Source organism: Pipistrellus hanaki (assembly GCF_964339955.1).
Source record: "Pipistrellus hanaki genome assembly, chromosome: 1".
Classification (NCBI taxonomy): Eukaryota; Metazoa; Chordata; class Mammalia; order Chiroptera; family Vespertilionidae; genus Pipistrellus; species Pipistrellus hanaki.
In genome coordinates this window covers 146,456,333-146,474,662 of record NC_140503.1, presented here as the reverse complement: position 1 = coordinate 146,474,662, position 18,330 = coordinate 146,456,333, and the positions used below count along the sequence as shown (strand labels likewise).

The 18,330-nt window shown below is 35.1% G+C and overlaps 1 protein-coding gene across 2 annotated transcripts in view; it reads left to right on the top strand.

The window, feature by feature from the left end:
• Positions 1-18,330, top strand: part of BANK1 (B cell scaffold protein with ankyrin repeats 1) — a 300,521-nt gene that overhangs the window by 262,516 nt on the left and 19,675 nt on the right. For both annotated transcript variants that reach the window (XM_084901804.1, XM_084901803.1), the window contains exon 11: positions 5,568-5,633. In XM_084901804.1, coding sequence (XP_084757930.1) covers positions 5,568-5,633 — 66 coding nt within the window. The remainder of the gene's footprint in view (positions 1-5,567; positions 5,634-18,330) is intronic.

Below are 18,330 nucleotides of genomic sequence, written 5' to 3'. Positions count from 1 at the left end.
AGAGGACTTTTATGGAAACACTTTTATCAAACAAAGTTTCCATTATGAATTGAAAAGTAAAGTAATATTTCCTCCTTAGGAAACAAAAGCATCCATTGGTATTGCCATTGAATTAGAATCTCTATGCCATTTTCCCTTCACACAGGTATGTGCTTTCCAACTTTCCATTTCTACCAATCTCAACAGTAAACTATAATCATGCCAATTTGTGACTCTGTATGTCTGCTGGGCAGAAAACTAGTTTCAGGTGAAAGATCTTCATATTGTGTGGCTGAAATGGCAATCTCTGGCTATGTCACCCATCCAAATGCGGTAACCTGTGTTTGATAAATTTTCACAAATTAATAACATGGAATATTGCTAGTAAATGAAATGGTGGTTTTAAGTTGCCTGGGGTGCACGAATTACCTTAGTCAATTTGAGAAGAGACTATACCTCTATTCTGAGTCTCAGTTTGATTAGTAAGTATGACCACTTACAGGAGTAGAACATTTTCTTCCCTATCTTTGCTGGCCAGACAAAGGGGTTGTTTTATTGCTTTATTTCACCTCATCCCCCCTTTTTGTAATTAGCTTTTTCAGGGTGCACATTGGAGGAACAAGGTAGAAAGAGTAAGGCTGCAAGAGCTACATTACGACCCTTCCCTTTCTGAGTATTTTAATCTTTATCTTCTCTCTTCAGTAGGCACTAATGACACATTTGACCTTTGCTTAAATGAATGGAGGACAGCATGGAAATTGTGGTTAAGTCTTACTTACCTTTGTATCCTCAGAACTTAGCATAACACTTGACTACAGTGTTAGCAACCTATGGGAAGCTTGTTGAGTGAACAATAAACACACTCTGCTACCTGTACAGTAGCATTCCCTGAGAATCCAGAATACAATACAGATCTGCATGTTTTATTTTACATCAAATACCTAGCTTCAAGAATCCGTGATAGGCATTTAGTTCTAATCATTTAATTTTAGACTTCTAATGACTATGGAACGTTAAGGGTTTTATCATTTATAATTCATATATTTACAAATGCATTTAGCTATTGCACAGACTTTTCATTACCTTAGCTATTTTTAAATAATCTTTATATATATATAAAAGCCTAAGTGATCTTTAAGACCAGAGGACTATCCAGTTGTTATGACACACACTGACCACCAGAAGGAAGATGCTCAATGCAGGAAGGAACTGCCTAGCAACAGCAACTTTGCAGAGTGCCCTCTCACACTCAGGGACCCCTCTGGAGAGGTTGAACTGCTGGTTTTGGCCTCATCCCTGCAGGCCAGGCCAAAAGACCTGTGCACTGGGCTTCTATTGCCAAATAAGCTTATCAGGTATCTAAAAAGAGCAGTTCTAGAAGAGTCCTTTTGCTTGAAATAGGCTGCAATGAGGTTGATGTGAAGACTGTTCTTTCAGAAGCAACCTGGAAAGACAAATAGTGCAAGTGAATTCATTATATTTCACCTTTTCTCCCTCTTCTGCTTTTCTGATAATTCTGCTTTGCTTAACATTTTGAATATTTTATTCTATGCTAATTTTTTCCATTCAATGTCATTTTCATTTTAGAAAAAATTTTTTACAGAAGTCATTCTGCCAATATTTGAAATAAAGGAAGGTGGTATTTGGAACATTTACATTATTTACGATTATTTTGAATCTCAAGAATTGTTTGACTTTCTCTTGGACTTCCTTTTAATGTTTGAAAGTACTGACAACTAATAATAATACATTAATTTTTCTTTCTTCTCAAATCCTAATTTTACATAGGAAGAGAAAAATAAGATTTCACTGGTGCAGAGTAATCAGAGTTGACATATGTCATAATTGGCTTGATAGCATTATTTGAACATTAATGTAATCAAATGTGGTCAAAAGCAGTATTTTCCAAGAATTCAAACACAGTGATAGGATCATCTCCATATATAATAAAAAAATTAACATTGGTCTGTGATTTAACTTTCTAGTGTTCTATTGGGCTAATCTGCCAGCCAAAATAATTTCTTCCTTAAAAATGTAGTATTCTGTTTAAATTTATACTCACTTAAGAACTTATTCAGGCACAATTTGGCCTGCAATGACTTGGGGGGAAAGAATTGATAGCATGTGACTGAGGAATTAAAGATCATCTCATCTAAGCCCCAACTTTATTGGCAAGATCGATAACAAAGCCATTTTCCCATGTCACACATGTTGTTAATATTAAGACAAAACTACACTGCTTCCACTATGCCAACTACACTACCATTCTGGTATACAGGTTTTCTTTCAAATACTATATGGTTTAAACCAGACTCTCATCTTGCTCACCACAAATCTTGTAGTACAAAAATATGTACTTTCATATATAACTCTGAATGACCCATAACTGAATAATCAGCTCCCACCATATAATGGATTGTATTTTTATCTCTTATAATGGTAGTATGGGTGAACATGGTAAATATAAAGTGTATAAATCTTTGTAGAACAAAGGTCTCACTGGTGGAAGCAATTTTAAATGTGCCAGCTTACGTAATTTACAAATTCTGGAATATTACACCTATCTATTCCTTTCTTAAGGCTAACAACGTTCATGTTTTTGGAATGCATGTTTGCATCAGCGATCATTTTGATGGCTACCTCTTTCTTCAGGAAACAAGTTAATGTAGGTCTTTTCCAAGATTACCTCATATTCAAAAACACCTCCTAGTTTTCACAGCAAGGAGAAATTAATGTATTTGGCAATATGTTAATTGCTAATTTGGTTTTTGTAAGGAACTGAACTTGTCTGTAGGGGGGGGAAGCAAGGAACAGTTGTAACAGGTGCAGCTGGAGGGAATTCAGGGGAGGTTTACAGGTAGAGAGGATCTTTGTACTGTGGGGTAAGACTTAGTGCACTTCTTATCTTGAAAAAGTTCTCTTATCAGTAGTACCCAAAACATCCTACTTTCCCTCTGCAATTCTCCAACTCATACCTTATGTTTCGACAAAAAACCCTCAACAATAAATAAGTATAAAGCTTGTAAGTTCTTAATCTATTAACTAAAAGTGTTGATTTAACATTTATTGTATTTCATGGAAGCTGGGCACTTGTCAACAAAATGTGTTTCAATAAATATATTTTATGTAAAACCTAAAGTGATTTTTAACAAATTAATGTCAAAACACTGCAAAAATAATTACATTTCAAAGTTCCCAGTAGCTTCAAAATCCAACAGATTCTGGATTATTTCTCAGATTGATGATGACACACTACAGAATTTTTTACTAAACAGTCTTAGTTATTATCTTAACAACATTGGGGGGAAAGTACAGAGTGTCTCCATGTTATTAAAATTTCAAAATTTTTATTTTTTTCAAGACTTTTAGAACTGTCCAATGAAAAAAAGCAAGCAACACTTGTAAAAATTCTACTAATATTATAGAACATAGTCACAGGTCATATATCTATCAGTATATTTTATTTTAGAAAAAAATGTAAGCCCAAAACCTGATAACTTGCCAGTAAGTTATATTTAGCATGCTTTCCAAATACCAAGCTGAAGCAGAAAATTGATTTTCAACCAGGAACATTTCACGCATATAATTTTCTTAAAATACATCACACTTTGAAACTCTTTGCTTCTCCTGTTTGTAAGAGGACAGTAGAGTATTCTCTCTCTTGACAACAAGTGGCAACTTATATCTATCATATAATAATAAAAGTGTAATATGCTAATTAGACTGGACAGCCAAATGACCTTCCATCTGGTCATTTGGCTGTCCAGAAGGAAGCTGTTAAGTCTAAGGCAAGCTGCCACGGCTGCGAGGGCTGAGCCCCTTGCACAAATTTCATGAATCAGGCTTCTAGTATGCTTCATAAATAATTATTGATTTGATATGATTTAGGGAACTTTTAAAAAATTGAAATAGTGTCATCTGGGGTAATTCTGATATAACCTTAGTATTAGATGGGTTTAAAAAATATTAAAAACCAAAGACAGAGATCCAAGGTAACTTCGGGATGCATGGTCTCCTGATCATAGTGGTCAAGCATCATTCAACTGGACAGCTCTTCCTCCCATATCCTCAGCCTCATTCTTCTAGAAAACCCTGGTGAGCTAAGAGCAAGAGACACAAGGGTATTGAAAATGCTCTAAGGTTTTTTTTCAGTCGCCTCCCTATTACTCCTTCTTATCTTTATTTTTTAAGTTTGTCTTTATTATTGAAAGTATTTCAGATGTCCCCTTATTTTCCCCCATTGACCCCCCCTCACCCCTCCTCAGGCCTTCACCACATTATGGTCTGTGTCAATGGGTTATTTATATAAGCATATAAATTCTCTTCCTGCCCACCCCTTCCCTTGTTAGTCTGTTACCTTTCCATGTCTCTGGATCTATTTTATCTATCAGTTTATTTTGTTCATTAGATTCCACATATAAGTAAGATCATGTGATACTTGTTTTTCTCTCACTGGCTTATTTCACTTAGCATAATATCCTTCAGGTCCTTCCATGCTGTCTCAAAGGGTAAGAGATCTTTCTTTTTTACAAGTGCATAGTATTCCATTGTATAAATATAGCACAGCTTTTTATCCACTCATCTACTGATGGGCTCTTGGACTGAAGCAAATAGTTATGGAAGTGAAAAGACACTAGTGTTGTAAAGAACCAAGCAATAGATTAAAGTTCAATGCTTGAGGTTCTAAGTCATGTCTGTACTATCATGGCAAAATTACTTAGCCCCTCTACAATTTAGTTACTTCCACCTCTTTCACTTATAAACGCACGAGACTGAACTAAGTCTCAGGCCTCTTTCAGTTCCCAAACCATGTAATTTAAATTACCCATAAAAATAAAAATAAAATGAAACTGCAGTGTTCTGCTTCTCAAGTCAAGTTGTAAAAGGTAGACAGTTTTTTATTAACAAATGCCAGAAGCTATACGGAACTTGTGGGTGCTCAAAAAATATTAAACAATCAGTTTTATCTTTTATCTGCAAAATGGGATGAGTAATGCTGTCTTGTCTCATAGAATTTCCTGTGAGAAATAATAAGTGAGAACAAAGAACTTTTTAGGTAATGAAATAATTCAGATAAGCTGCTTTAATAGTTCTGAGGTCCAGCTAGATGATGCAAGAATAAAGTGTGAAATATAGCAGTATTTTATTATTACATCTGTGAAATATAGCAGTATTTTAATCTGTTTTGGAAGAAACTGTCATTATCTTTGCTTATCATCAAGAAGTCAAGCAAGAGTAATTTCTGTGCAAATGGAATTTTCATATGATTTTAACATTTATCACTTTTATCAAAAGGCAGCTTTTATCTTTACCTGATATCAAAATGGAATCATATCTTGAATTAATGGTTTAACAAGGCATTGCACCGGCATTGCCTACTCAGCCCACAGAAAATGTCTTTTGAAATGACTGATAAACCGCACAAATGAGAAAACTGTACTTAATAATCCTCCTACTCAAAAATAATGCAATTAAAAAATTATTACTAAGAAAAATAATTTGTTGCATTTTAGTTTCTTTGGAGTTTTCCAGAGTTTGTTCTTATTGATAATTATGTTCAATAAATAACATGTGCTGTATTTTTTTAGTGTTTCAACAAAAGGCAGCCAGAAGACAGTCTGAGGGAGACAAGTTCCATGGTCCCAGGAAACAAGGTACTGACACACACTTCGGTTCATTTATCTATCAATATAAGTAAGAGTTAAAGAAGCCTTGTGAATACTGAATAGAGTCTCTTGGGATAGAAGTAAATAAGTGTACTTGACTAATTTTACTCTTTTGTCTAACCCAAATAAAATGTTGCCATAATAATACTAATACAAAACAATATTTTAACTGACAAAGGCCAGCATATCTGTGGTGATATTGATGATGTCGATCAGGGTTCTAGGATGGTTAAGTAAGACAAATTCTCAAACACGCACCCGAAAGTGTGCTTTCATAGACCTTCAGGGACAGGCCTCTGAGATTACTTGGAGAGAGGGCCAGATAATTGACTGCCCCCAAATGGGACCAGCCTGGGTTTTTTGTGCTCTATACTAATCTTCAATCAAAGTTTGCACTTTTTTCTCATTATTCTTGCCTTCAACACTTGATCCAAACCTTTCTTGAGCAATTCTTGGTCATGCAGAGGAGAGCTAAAAACTGTAGCTATAGAGACCTATCATACAAGAGGACTGTTTTCCTCTTGCTCATTAAAGAGGCAGTAGCCCCCAGTTTTCCTTCACACAGTTGGTTCCTAGTGAATAGAGAGAATCTAGTTACTTCTTATGATTTTTTTCCCCTGATAATAGGGTCTTAGTTAAATGTCAAAAATAAAAAATGTAAAAGGTGGCAGAGGTGGAGCCAACGCTGGCTGGCTTGATAATCAATGAGCATGCTTAGATACTTTTAACCTCAACACTCCTTTGAAAAAACTTCAGTCCAAAATAATAATACCTTGAAATTGTTACCAGTAAATTATTGAGAAAGGCATTAAAATAAAATCAGGAAATTTCACAACAGCTACTAAACACTCACAGAGACAGTCACCTTTTGTGCCATTGTGAAAATGGCTGAGTACTGACTGTGCCAACTTCAAAAACCTACTTCTGACTATTCTATACAGAACCTCAATGGACCTGCTCATTGGAATGTCCTCCAAACAAAGCTGTGTCCCTAAAATGATTAATATTCATCCATGGCTTCAAGTAGTCTTTTCCACAGAAAAATAAAAGCTTCTACTTGATCATTCTTCCAATTAAGTAGATGGTATTTGAAGGCAACACATGACAAAGCTGAGCTTCTAGTCTCCCATGAATCACTTGGCTATTCTGCTTATAGATTTACATGCAAAAATTTGGTTTTACAAATTTCCATTTCTAAGATTCCATATTACAATTTTCCATTTCATAAGATTCCATTAAGCCTTTGGGTCTCATAATAAATTAATGCAGAACTTCATTGTGCAATTAGCACCAGTCACTAAAGAATTAAATTTAAAAGGACCCTTCCTCTGTGGACACCTCCACATACCTCAGAGAGCTTTGGAAAGAGTAAGGAGAGGAATGCTTTGAGCTCTTTAGGAAAATATTTCCCTGAAGAACCTTTTATAAAATTTTCAATTATCATATTTTAATTTAGATTCTATTAGAATTAAGGGAGACATGGGAAGAGGCTACAGAAGCTGAAGGAAGGTGACAAGTAACAAATGTAATGGAAGATCCTTAGAAGACTTGATCTTATCAATTATTACTCTTGTTGTTTCACAGAGAACAATTTATGGAAAGACTGCTAATGTCCATGAAGCCCAGATGAGATTGATTATTATTCTACCATGTGTATAGGAAAATAGTCCCTTTGTGCCCAGGAAAAAAAGGGAAGGAGAGAATAATAGAAACAAGGACCTAATTATACAATTTTTGGATTAATATCTGTTCATATCTTGTTATATATTTTGCTTCAAAATGTCAATGATTTTTAAAACTTCATAAGGGGTAGGACATTGAAATTTTTAAATTTTTACTCAATTTTTTCTTTCTAGATATATTTTTCTTTCTAGATATTTAAATTCCAACTTCTTGATTTTGTTCTTGGTTATTCAACTTAGAGCAGTTTTCCTAGATTCCTTTAACTCTGGGCATCAGTAATTCAGCAGAATAGAAAAGAATGTTGTTCTATTTGCAAGGACAAGAGAAATATAAAGTTTAAAAACGTCCCTGTTTACTGTATGAAAAGTTAAAAACCACCCTGATTACTGTAAATTGAGAAAGAGAAGAGAATTAATTATAATTGGGAATGTTTTTTAAATTAAAGACTTATAAGTATCTAAAAGGGTTTACTGTATCAAACCATTTTTGTCTGAACCTTTTAAGATATTTATGACTATCCAGTCCATTGGACATACAAGGCAATCAAAACTGCTTATTCTTGAGTTAATGAATACTTTTAAAGTATCCTTGGATTCTGTGGTAGAATAGGAAAATCCGTACATGCTTCACCAATGATAATCTCTTTATTTGGTAGAGAAACAAACGAACAAACAAACAAAGGACCCTTTTATTAAATAACTGCCAGAGTCAAAATTTTCTAAAGAAACTGTAGAAGTTACCAAAAAAAAAAAAAGGTTAAAGAAATTATTTATTTCACTATATGCTGAAAGGAAAAGGGACTCTGTATGAGAGCCAACTATTTTCTAACTAAAAGAATGTGTTTCAGATGCCCAATGTCACAACTGCCAAAGGATTGCCAGGAAGTTACATTACTACTAAAACAAGGAATTTTCCTGAGGAAAAGAAAAAGAAAAAAAAAAAAAAGAATTGGCACAATTTCTATGGAAACTTCACAGATTTCTTCAACTCAGTTCTTATATCTTGAAAAAATATATAAGAAAAATTCTGAGGGCTTTGCATCACAAATAAAAGTTGCTGTCAAAATGCAATTTCAAAATAAATTTTCCCACCTTTTTTTTAATATCATTAGATATTTTCTATTCTATTTGGTGTTTTTATTTTTATTTGTTTTCTTTATTGATTAAGGTATTACATATGTGTCCGTATCCCCCCATTGCCCCCCACCCCACTACTCATGCCCTCATCCCTGGTCTGTGTCCATTGGTTAGGCTTATATGCATGCATGCAAGTCCTTTGGTTGATCTCTCCCCCTTACCTCCACCCTCCTCTGGCTTCCCTCTGAGGTTTGATGGTCTGATCAATGTTTCTTTGTTTCTGGATCTGTTTTTGTTCATTAGTTCACGTTGTCATTATACTCCACAAATGAGTAAGATCTTGTGATATTTGTCTTTCTCTGACTGACTTATTTCACTTAGCATAATGCTCTCCAGGTCTATCCATGCTGTTGCAAATGGTAAGAATTCCTTCTTTTTTTTATCACCCTGAATGTGCCCCATTTTGTCTGATCTTGGAAGCTAAGCAGGGTCAGGCCTGGTTAGTACTTAGATGAGAAACCAATTTGGTTTTGAAATTAGAAAGTGCCAGAGTGATAAGGCAGAATGTGCTGCTTTCACACTTCCGTCCCTTCCCAAAATTGAGCCTCTCAGGCCAGTCAAGGTTCTCTGCTTCATGTTGCAGGCCAGAGACTTGAATTTTGTCAGTAAGTTTGGAGTTGATCAGTTTTGAAGTCTAAGTCATATACAAAAAGATCATAGAGGGACTACTAATTTATAATTCCCAATTCCAACCTATTAAATCTATACATTCCAGTGACTATATTCTTTCCTAGTGATTAGATTGTTTGCATTCATTAGGCCCCTGCCAAATCATAAAGTATCTAAAAAGTAAAATTAGTAACCAAAAAGCTGCTAGGTAAACATGAACAAGTCAAAAGGAGGAATGTGTCCACATTGGTGGTATCGTGGTGAGCATAGCTGCCTCTCAAAAGGAGGAATGTAAGGGCTACTTCTTCAAGGATATGGAAATGTCTGCTTACTTTTCCTTGCTCACAGAAATCATGCAATAATCTATAGTTAAGATATAATCATGTCTCCCAGACATGTTACATTTTTTTCTCTCTATGATATTTTTTTTTTTCCTGGGCAATTCTAAGTGCCACACCCCTTTGCAGTGAGTATTCAGGATCTGGATAAGGTGCCGTGCACAAATGAATTCACTAGACAAGAAATATGAATTTAGAAGTCATGGGGGCCAGGCAGAAACCTTTCTCCAGTGGAGATGCTACCCAGAGCCCTGGCCCTCCTAGATTTTATTCGATTTTAGGATACACATCTTGCCCTCGGTTAGGCAGGCAATCCAGTAGCAGACAGACTATCTCAAAAGTCAGTAAGTATTAGTAAAGATTTACTTAAAGGCTATTAAGTCAGGAAATTGCTTGAGCCACCATTATCTCAAGAGAACAATTGGTGCATAGCTTTAGCCCTTGCTAAAGCTCAAGGTTCATCAGCCTTCCAAGTTCTTTGTTGCACTTTCATGATAGTGTTGACAATGGATAGTATCCAGCAAGTCCCCCTTTTTGTTTTCTTAATAAATCTTGAAAAGTGTATGCCACTTGAAGGGCCTGAGTCCTTTTAAGACTCTTCATTCCACATCTGCAAACTAGAAATAAACATATAAGAACAAGAATAAGACAGGCAATAGTGGTTATGCAAAGGTAACTAGATCCAGTGAAAGGGATTAAATTATTTCATGTCCTTTTTAAATTGCTCCAGGCATCAAAGGAATTAGTTTGTAAGTTTGCCTGGGATAATTGTACAATATGCTGTTGTAATTCTAAAATATCAAGGGTTGTGTTACCTTTACCCCAAGAACCAAGAAGGTAATTTTTTTTTAATTGATTCCCAAGGATGTAAGGTACTATTATAGGGAACAGGGGTAACACAAATCTGGGGAAAATTATAATAACACTGTAAGGATATTATTTGCTCTAGGCTGTGGATTGCATCACCCATCCACAAAACTATAGACTTTAGTGCCAATAATTCTATGTCAAACTGGCTGTCAATTCTTTTCTGTATAGACAAGGTCTTAGTTACATTTTCCTTAACTTGTACAAACTGAGAAGTTTGAACAGTTTGTACCATGGATGAAACAGCAATTCCCACAGAAATAAATAACATTACAAGAGCAAAGAGTCCTGCAATTAACATTCCAAGAAATCTTTTTTGTCATTTTAAGATTTTACCAGGTCATGTAACAGTTGGTAGATTTGATGATATTCCCAAGGTTCAGTTAGGTTGGTGGGAACTCAAGCAAAAGCAGGTTGTTTTGAAATCATGAGGGAATCTTTTTGGAATGTAAAATTAATACAATGGAATAGTGTGCAGCCTGTGCATGACACCTCATACAGATGGCTTGTTGCATTAAGGTGCATCTGGATGGGGCCTGAGAGGAGTACAAAAAGATTGTATACACAAGCAGTGGCAAATACTCTCTTATTGGGAGTTCCCCATAAGGTACGAATGGAATTATCTGAGCTATAGTTAAAAATATACCATTTTATAGGTGCAAGTGCAGCAGCTAATTTCCATTGCGTGTTTTGTAGGGGCCAATTATCATGTTGTAATTGAGATCCAACAAATCCTCCTCCATACCATGTGATGAAGTGATTAGCTTCAACATATAGATAGGATGCGGTCTCCTTCCATTTTAGGATGTGATTGTTACTATGTGCAAACCCTTAGGGGCTCCAATCCACAAAGGGAAACTGTTCTTAAATTTGCTACTGATGGCGTGGTCACTATAACAGTCTTGTCAATTAATTTCTTCCTTGGTGGGTGCCATTTATAAAACATTTTACATAGTGGCTTAATGGGGAGATGTCTTACTAATGTTACATTTTGTTGTACCTCTCCCAGGAGCAAGTAGTGATAGCAGATATATTTGTGCTTTTCCTTCCCCCTCCTTTGGTGTCCATGCCAGCCAGAAACCTCTCTTTAATTCTACACACAAAGGAGAAGTAGCTGGATTCTGTGAATTACAAAAGGGAAGTAGGAGGCTTGTAATTACACTTTGCCCATATAATTCCTTGCCCCACCTGTGGTGCTCTTGTATGATCAAGGTGCCTGGTGTTATTGGTGACTACACTAGGTGGGGGGTCAGCCCAAGTAAGGGGTCTTACCCATGGAGAGTCAGGAACATAAGTCCAATGCACTTCCCCATTTGCCCCTGGTAGCATTACCGCACAACTGATGATTGCTAGCATGGCAAGAAAAACATTCTCAGTCATTCTTGGGGTTTTGGTCTCCTCACAAATTTGCTCAGCTTTCTGGACCATCTTCTTCACCATCCCCCAGGTCCTCTCCAGACTGTCTTCTTTCTCATTCTCCTCCTACTCCTTATCTTCATTGTGTTGCTTGGGGCTACTGCTATCTGTGGCTGGAGTAATCCATTGTCTGCAGTTGTAGGTACAGGGTGTGGTTCCAAGTGCAAGGTCTTCATTAATCTGGTCAGTTCCTCCCCCGGATCCATGTTGAAGTTTAATATTTCTTGGAGGAATCCACACGGGCTTGGAAAAATTTCCTGGAAATTCACAAGCATATCCTCAACCAAATATTAACAAGGGGTCTGGGACTTGGGACCTTTCCATTTAACCAAACCATTTTCCTTTGGCTTTTTCTGACATCAGTGTAATTCCATAGGTGTCTTGCCATCAGCATTACAAGTGAAAACCTTTAAAATAATTAAGGCTTGATGTAATTACAGGAGATTTCTCATTATTCCCCCTTTTTGTTTTTCAAGTTGGGATTTTAGCTGCTGATGTTGGCTTTCTATAATTGCCTGTCCCATAATGTGTTGAATTTTCTAAAATTGCTGGAAATGACAGCTTGTGTCAGGGAGTTATAATATTTTAAGTGAGTAATAAATTTGTCATTTCTACTGTAGAGATTTTTAGATAATGTCTTAGCTAATTAATATTCTTTAATGATTTCTTAAAAGAAACTTAAGGTTTTAAGGCAATTATTTTTGTATTTCTACTTTTTAAGGCTTAATGCATTGACTTTTAGTCACAGTTCCTAAATATTTGAAAGACATTTCCCTCTGTATTTCCTCCCAGAGTTATTTCTAAACAACATTTACAGAGTTTCTTTTAAAAACTTTTTAGTTTCATTTAAACAGAGCAACAAACTGGTTGCTTTTCAGAAAAAAACAGTAGGAAAGAGTAGAAAAACCAGTATGCCAATACTACAATGCATACATTTTCAGTAAAAGTTACTCTCTTTTTACTTATGGTGTCTCATTAATGGTAAGATTTAATGTTTTAGTAATAACTTTTAGTTTACTTTATAAATAGTAGTGGAAGATATTTTAAAATTTCTCCTTTTATTAAGCTTAAATTTTACTTTTAAACAGTATTCTTTTTGGCTAGTGCTTAATTCCATATGTATGCAAATTTTACTTTAGATTTTGTTAGAATCAATTGATCATAAAATATTGGTTTATCATATAGATAGGTTTATATAAAACCTTGATTATATTGTGAAAAGTTAGTGAAGTATTCAACAACCTTGTCCTGCCAAACTTAGAGGTTGAAACCTTTATAAAATATAAACCTTTGAAATATATATGTTAATAAATAAAACACATTTATTAATTTTTATTTGATAAAGATTCTTACATGATTTCAAGTCTGTTAGATCTGCCTAAGTTAGTTCAAAAATATTTCTTTTAAGAAGAGAGAATAAATTCTTGAATCATTCCTGGGCCCTTGAAATATCCCAAAGCTATCTCTGTTAAATATTGAAATTTAACTTGGAAAGACTTATTAAATATGCATAACCCAAATATTATATTATACACTTTTTAAAATTATTCTAAAAATATTAATTAAATTTAAACTGATTTTAATATTAAAAATTTGGTTCAAATCATAGAATTAATCCTCTTTTTTAATAAGGTCAATAAAATATTATATCCTAGGTTGAAATTTTACCACACATGGTACACATAAAGACTACAACATATTTTGAACTGCTAATTTCTCCAGAGAAAATACAATAATTATTTTTCTCAAAAATGAATTATTATACTTTTATGTATTTTGTTATCACAACCATATTATTTCTCCCAACTGAATTTGAACTTTAAACTTTTAGAAGCCTTAAATTTTAGGTGGCAAGTTAAATACATAGCATTTTTCAGATTAGTAATATATTTATATTTTAAGGATATATTTTAAATAAAATACAAGACATTTAATTAATAGATTCAATTCTGTCCTTTAGGTTTTTCATATGAGGCAAATTCAGATTAATATTTCAGTATTTTGTCATTTTAAAATATCTAGATATTTAATGATTTTTATTATTTAATTCAGCAAAGTTCTAAAGTTTTAAGTTACCAAAGACTTTGGAAAACTATACATGAGGCAGGTGAAAAGGCAGGGGTGGAGGGAGCAGGCCTGGCCTAGCTGCTTGAATTTTCAAACTGCCACATTCTTCCTTAGAGATAACATCTCAGGTTGCTGCTGTGGGAAATGCTACTGTTTCTTCCTCTAACAGAGATTGCAGTCAGTCTCCTATTGAGTGACTGGACTTTCATTATTAATATATTTATAATTAACACTGAAAAGCTTTATTACAAAACCTTCATTTTAGTTACATTTATCTATTTATGTTTTAACAATTTTGAGATTTTAAAGCCAATTATCATTATCCAAGGCATTTTCTTTGGCAAATTTTGTAACAAAGATAACTTACTGACTTTAAGTGGCTTTAATGTTAAAGTATTATTATATTAAAAATTTTGGAGGAAACCTAGAAATGCAGTATATTATTATTCAAGAATTACCTATTATTATGGAAATATTAATTCTATAGCCCAAACACAACCTGTATATTTTCCTTGTGTCATTTTTGCCATCTTTAAAAGGAAAACAGTCGTGAGTTTATTCTATAGCATCCATGAAGAGATGGAGCTTAGTCAAATAGGCCACCCAAAATCGAGCAGAGCCTGCCTTCTCTTAAGCTAGCCTTTTTCTCTTCATTGGTATAGAAATCCCAGACACATCCCTAAATTGTGAGAAATATCTCACCTGTCCAAATTTCAAATGATGAACTGGGAATAAAAACATGGCAAAAATGAGACTTTTAATAACACTCTCGAGAGTGGGCGTCCATTTTACAAGATCACCAAAAGACTTAGTAATTAATGGGTGTGGATTTTTTTCAGTTACCTCCCTTTGTCTAGAGAATTTTCTTAGAACCTGTGTTATCAGCCATTGTACCACTCATATTCTCTCTTTCTCCATCCCCACATTCTGTTTGCTCTGGGGAAATTTTGTAAAGGCCTGGCCATTTAATGTTTCTTTTCTATTAAATTAAATTAAAGATATGCTTAAAAGACTAACAATAAACAATTTAAACCACACAACAAAGATAGAAAAAACAACAATTAATAGGTTACTGCCCATAACACATAGACAAGACTTAATAAATGAGAATTCTTTTCATGGTTTTTTTAGATTTTTTTATATTGCCTGGGACTTATAGCCAGAATGCAGCCTGGATCTCAGCCTGTTGTTTACAGATTTTTATTATATTCTGCTTTCCATAGCATTGACTGGTGTCTAAAGTTGCTTTATCTAAAACCTGCCTGTCCCAAGGCATTATATGGTAATTTTCAGACAAAGCTTTAAGGATTCCTTTTTATAAAAGTACTATTAGCCCCACTTTCTCTAGCTGTTGAGCCTTTCCACACTAGAGGTAGAGGATCTGGGGCCTTAGGTATTATAGACTTTGATCCCCAGTATGAATTGGGCATAATGCAATTAGAACAAGAGCCCACTTAGTTAAAGATGACAAGGACATTCGTTTTACTTGAGCCTTAGTTAAGAGAGTACCTTTTGACGTTTTAATTCCTTTAGCCTTGTGCAGACAAGCTAAAAATTTATAATGATGTTTTTGCCTTTTATTCAAATTCTCCCCATCATAGCTTGGCTGAAATAAAAGATGTTCCTGCTCACTTATGTTTTGCAACCCTGAAGCTGGCATAGGCTTTATGTGCAATGAATTTCACTACCTTTTTGGTGAACATCCCACCTTTCCGGTGAATTTCCTTTTTTCTTCGTTTTTTTGCTCAGGCCAATCTTCTTATCCAGATGCCCCACATTAGGCGCCAGAATGCCGCAGCCTTTTGCAGTGAGTATTCAGGATCTGGAAAAGGGGCCATGCACAAATGAATGCACTAGACTAAAAATATGAATTTAGGAGGCATGGGGGCGAAGCAGAAACATTCTCTAGTGGAGAAGCTTCCCAAAGTCCTGGCCCTGCTAGCTTTTATTCAATTTTAGAATACACATCTTGCCCTCAGTTAGGCAGGCAATCAGTAGCAGACAGACTATCTCAAAAGTCAGTAAATATTAGTAAAGACTTACTTAAAGGCTATTAAGTCAGGAAATTGCTTGAGCCACCATTATCTCGACAGAACAATCGGTGCATAGCTTTAGCCCTTGCTAAAGCTCAAGGTTCATCAGCCTCTCAAGTTCCTTGTTACATTTTCATGATAGTGTTGACAATGTATAGTTTTCAATAGCCAAGGGGCCTTTTCTATCCTCACCAGAATCATCCCCATTTTATTGATGTAGTCCTACTTTAGACATGGGCACATGGCAACTGATGAGGTTTAGCATTCTTAACATCTTAACTGCCACAATGTGATCATGAGTCACATCACAGATCTCAGTCACACCGTTCAATACTGAATTGAATCAAGGAAATGTTGCTATTGCTCTCGGAAGGCAATCCCTCCCTCTGAGGGAGAGGTTAAGGTGAGGGGAGGGAGCACATCCATCCGAACCAGCTGCTTGTACAGTGATTCCCAGCTTTAGATGGGCATAAGAATTGTTTGTAGAAGTTCTAAAGTGTTTGGCTAATTCTGACCTTAGACATTGGCTAAAGTAGAATACATGAGAATAAGCAATAATATCAAGACCAACATACAAAAAAGAAAAATCTAACCAAAAGAAACTATTTCAGAGGCATAGGGTCAAATTTGGCTGCTAAATACGTTATATTTCCAAAATATTTTTTTTAATGTTTGCCATGTTAAAACCCATGTTTTTGCCATCTTTAAACCCATGTTTCAATCAAATCTTCAGCAATTTTCTATAATTATATCATTTGCTACAAATGACTTTTGCTACTATCATTTGTTAACATGTTTTCCTTATCGTTTTATTATTTTGAGACACATTTCTCTAAAATTATAATTCTATCCAAATGGCAAAATAAAGAATATATCAAGAGACACATGTTATCATAAAAACATGAAAAAGAAGATAGTTATTTGTGATAATGAAGATTATTCAGGTGTATTTAATAAGCAGGCAGTAAGGCTTCTCTGCCCTGTATATCTATCTCCCTGGCCCCTGTGGGTTTATGAGTTTGCAATCCCTGGTGCAGTCTCTGCCCACTAATTCTTCTCTACAGACTGCACAATCATTATTGGCTGGCTTTCGTGGTGTTCATGCTCTTGGGAAAGATATAGTCAGAGAATATATCTGGTGTGTTCTCTAAGTGCCCAGAGCTGCAGCAGTTTGATAAATGGTAAAGAATAAACTCTCTCTAAGTAGGAGACCTGGGAAAATGTGGATGGCATTACCCTTATTTGGGGAAAGAGAATACTGGTCTCTGAGGTATTTTCATGAAGCCGTTTTTGCCAGTACTAGATATATTAAAAAGAAAAAAAAAAAGACAATTTTCAAGATGTGGTCATTTGTACTCCATAAAAGAATAATGGACTCAGTTCTGTTTTTCAGTATAACTTGCATTTCCATTTGCCATTTTGTTCACAAAAGCTTTTTTATTAAATTTATACCTGGAAAAAAATTTAATAGCTGAGTTCTTGTCTAAAATAGTGATGTATCAACAGCCCACAGTGTGGCCTCTCAATAATATTTCTGAAGACAAGGCATCAGTAAGATGGAATTCTTAATAACAGTGAAAACAAAGATCAGAAAAATCTAATGCTAGAGCTGGAACTATTCCAATTGATTCTAAGACTGAAAAGATTGAAATAAATGAAGTCAGTAGTCCCCCAACTTATCCAGAGCTGTCACTCACACAGATGCTAATTTGTAAAAGTTCTGCCCTCTCCAGCTCTGGTCTTTCTGTATGCATGCAAAGAGTAGTCCCCTCGATAGAAAGTGGGAGAAGGTGTTTCATGTGACATTTTGTCTCGTAAGAGCCTGAAGTAAAACTCTGGTGGAGGAGGGTGAAGAAGAAGTCTGATAGTCATTTATGCAGGGATCTCGGTTGCAGACCTGTCGTTGTGTATTGCCAAAGAACCATGTCCCACCTGTAGGTGACAAAGCTGCACTAGACAAAAGCCTGCTAAACGCTGGGATCTTGAGCTGTGAACCATACTTACCAAAGACCTTTGCAGTCCTAGAGCAGAAATCAAAGTTTGATCTGAACACAAGGAATAAACTCAAAGGATAAATAACACTAAGTCTCTTGGTGAACATTATTCTATAGATGTGTTCTCTTTCAAGAAGGCCAAATAATATGAGAACGTAAAAAATTACTCCAGAGGAAAGGAAGGAACTTTTCATCTTGGAAACTCAGGATAACTTCTGTAAATAGTTCTTTAATGAGTAAGACTCTCATGTCTTCTGCAAAGTGCCACGGTATTAACATGGAGAAAATGGGAAACACACACACACACACACACACACACATTTCAACTAACAATTTATAACTTTTTAAAACATTCTAGCTTTTTATAAAATGTTCTAAGACACTAAACTATAAAAAGTATGTAAGCCTTCATTTCAGGCTGAGTGAAAGTGAGCAGGTGAAAGACATTTTTTATAAGAGGGCAGGATGAGATGAACCATATGACATGAAGAAAAGGGATCAGGTGGCAAGAGAAAGTGTAATAAAAATAAAAGCAAGTTAGA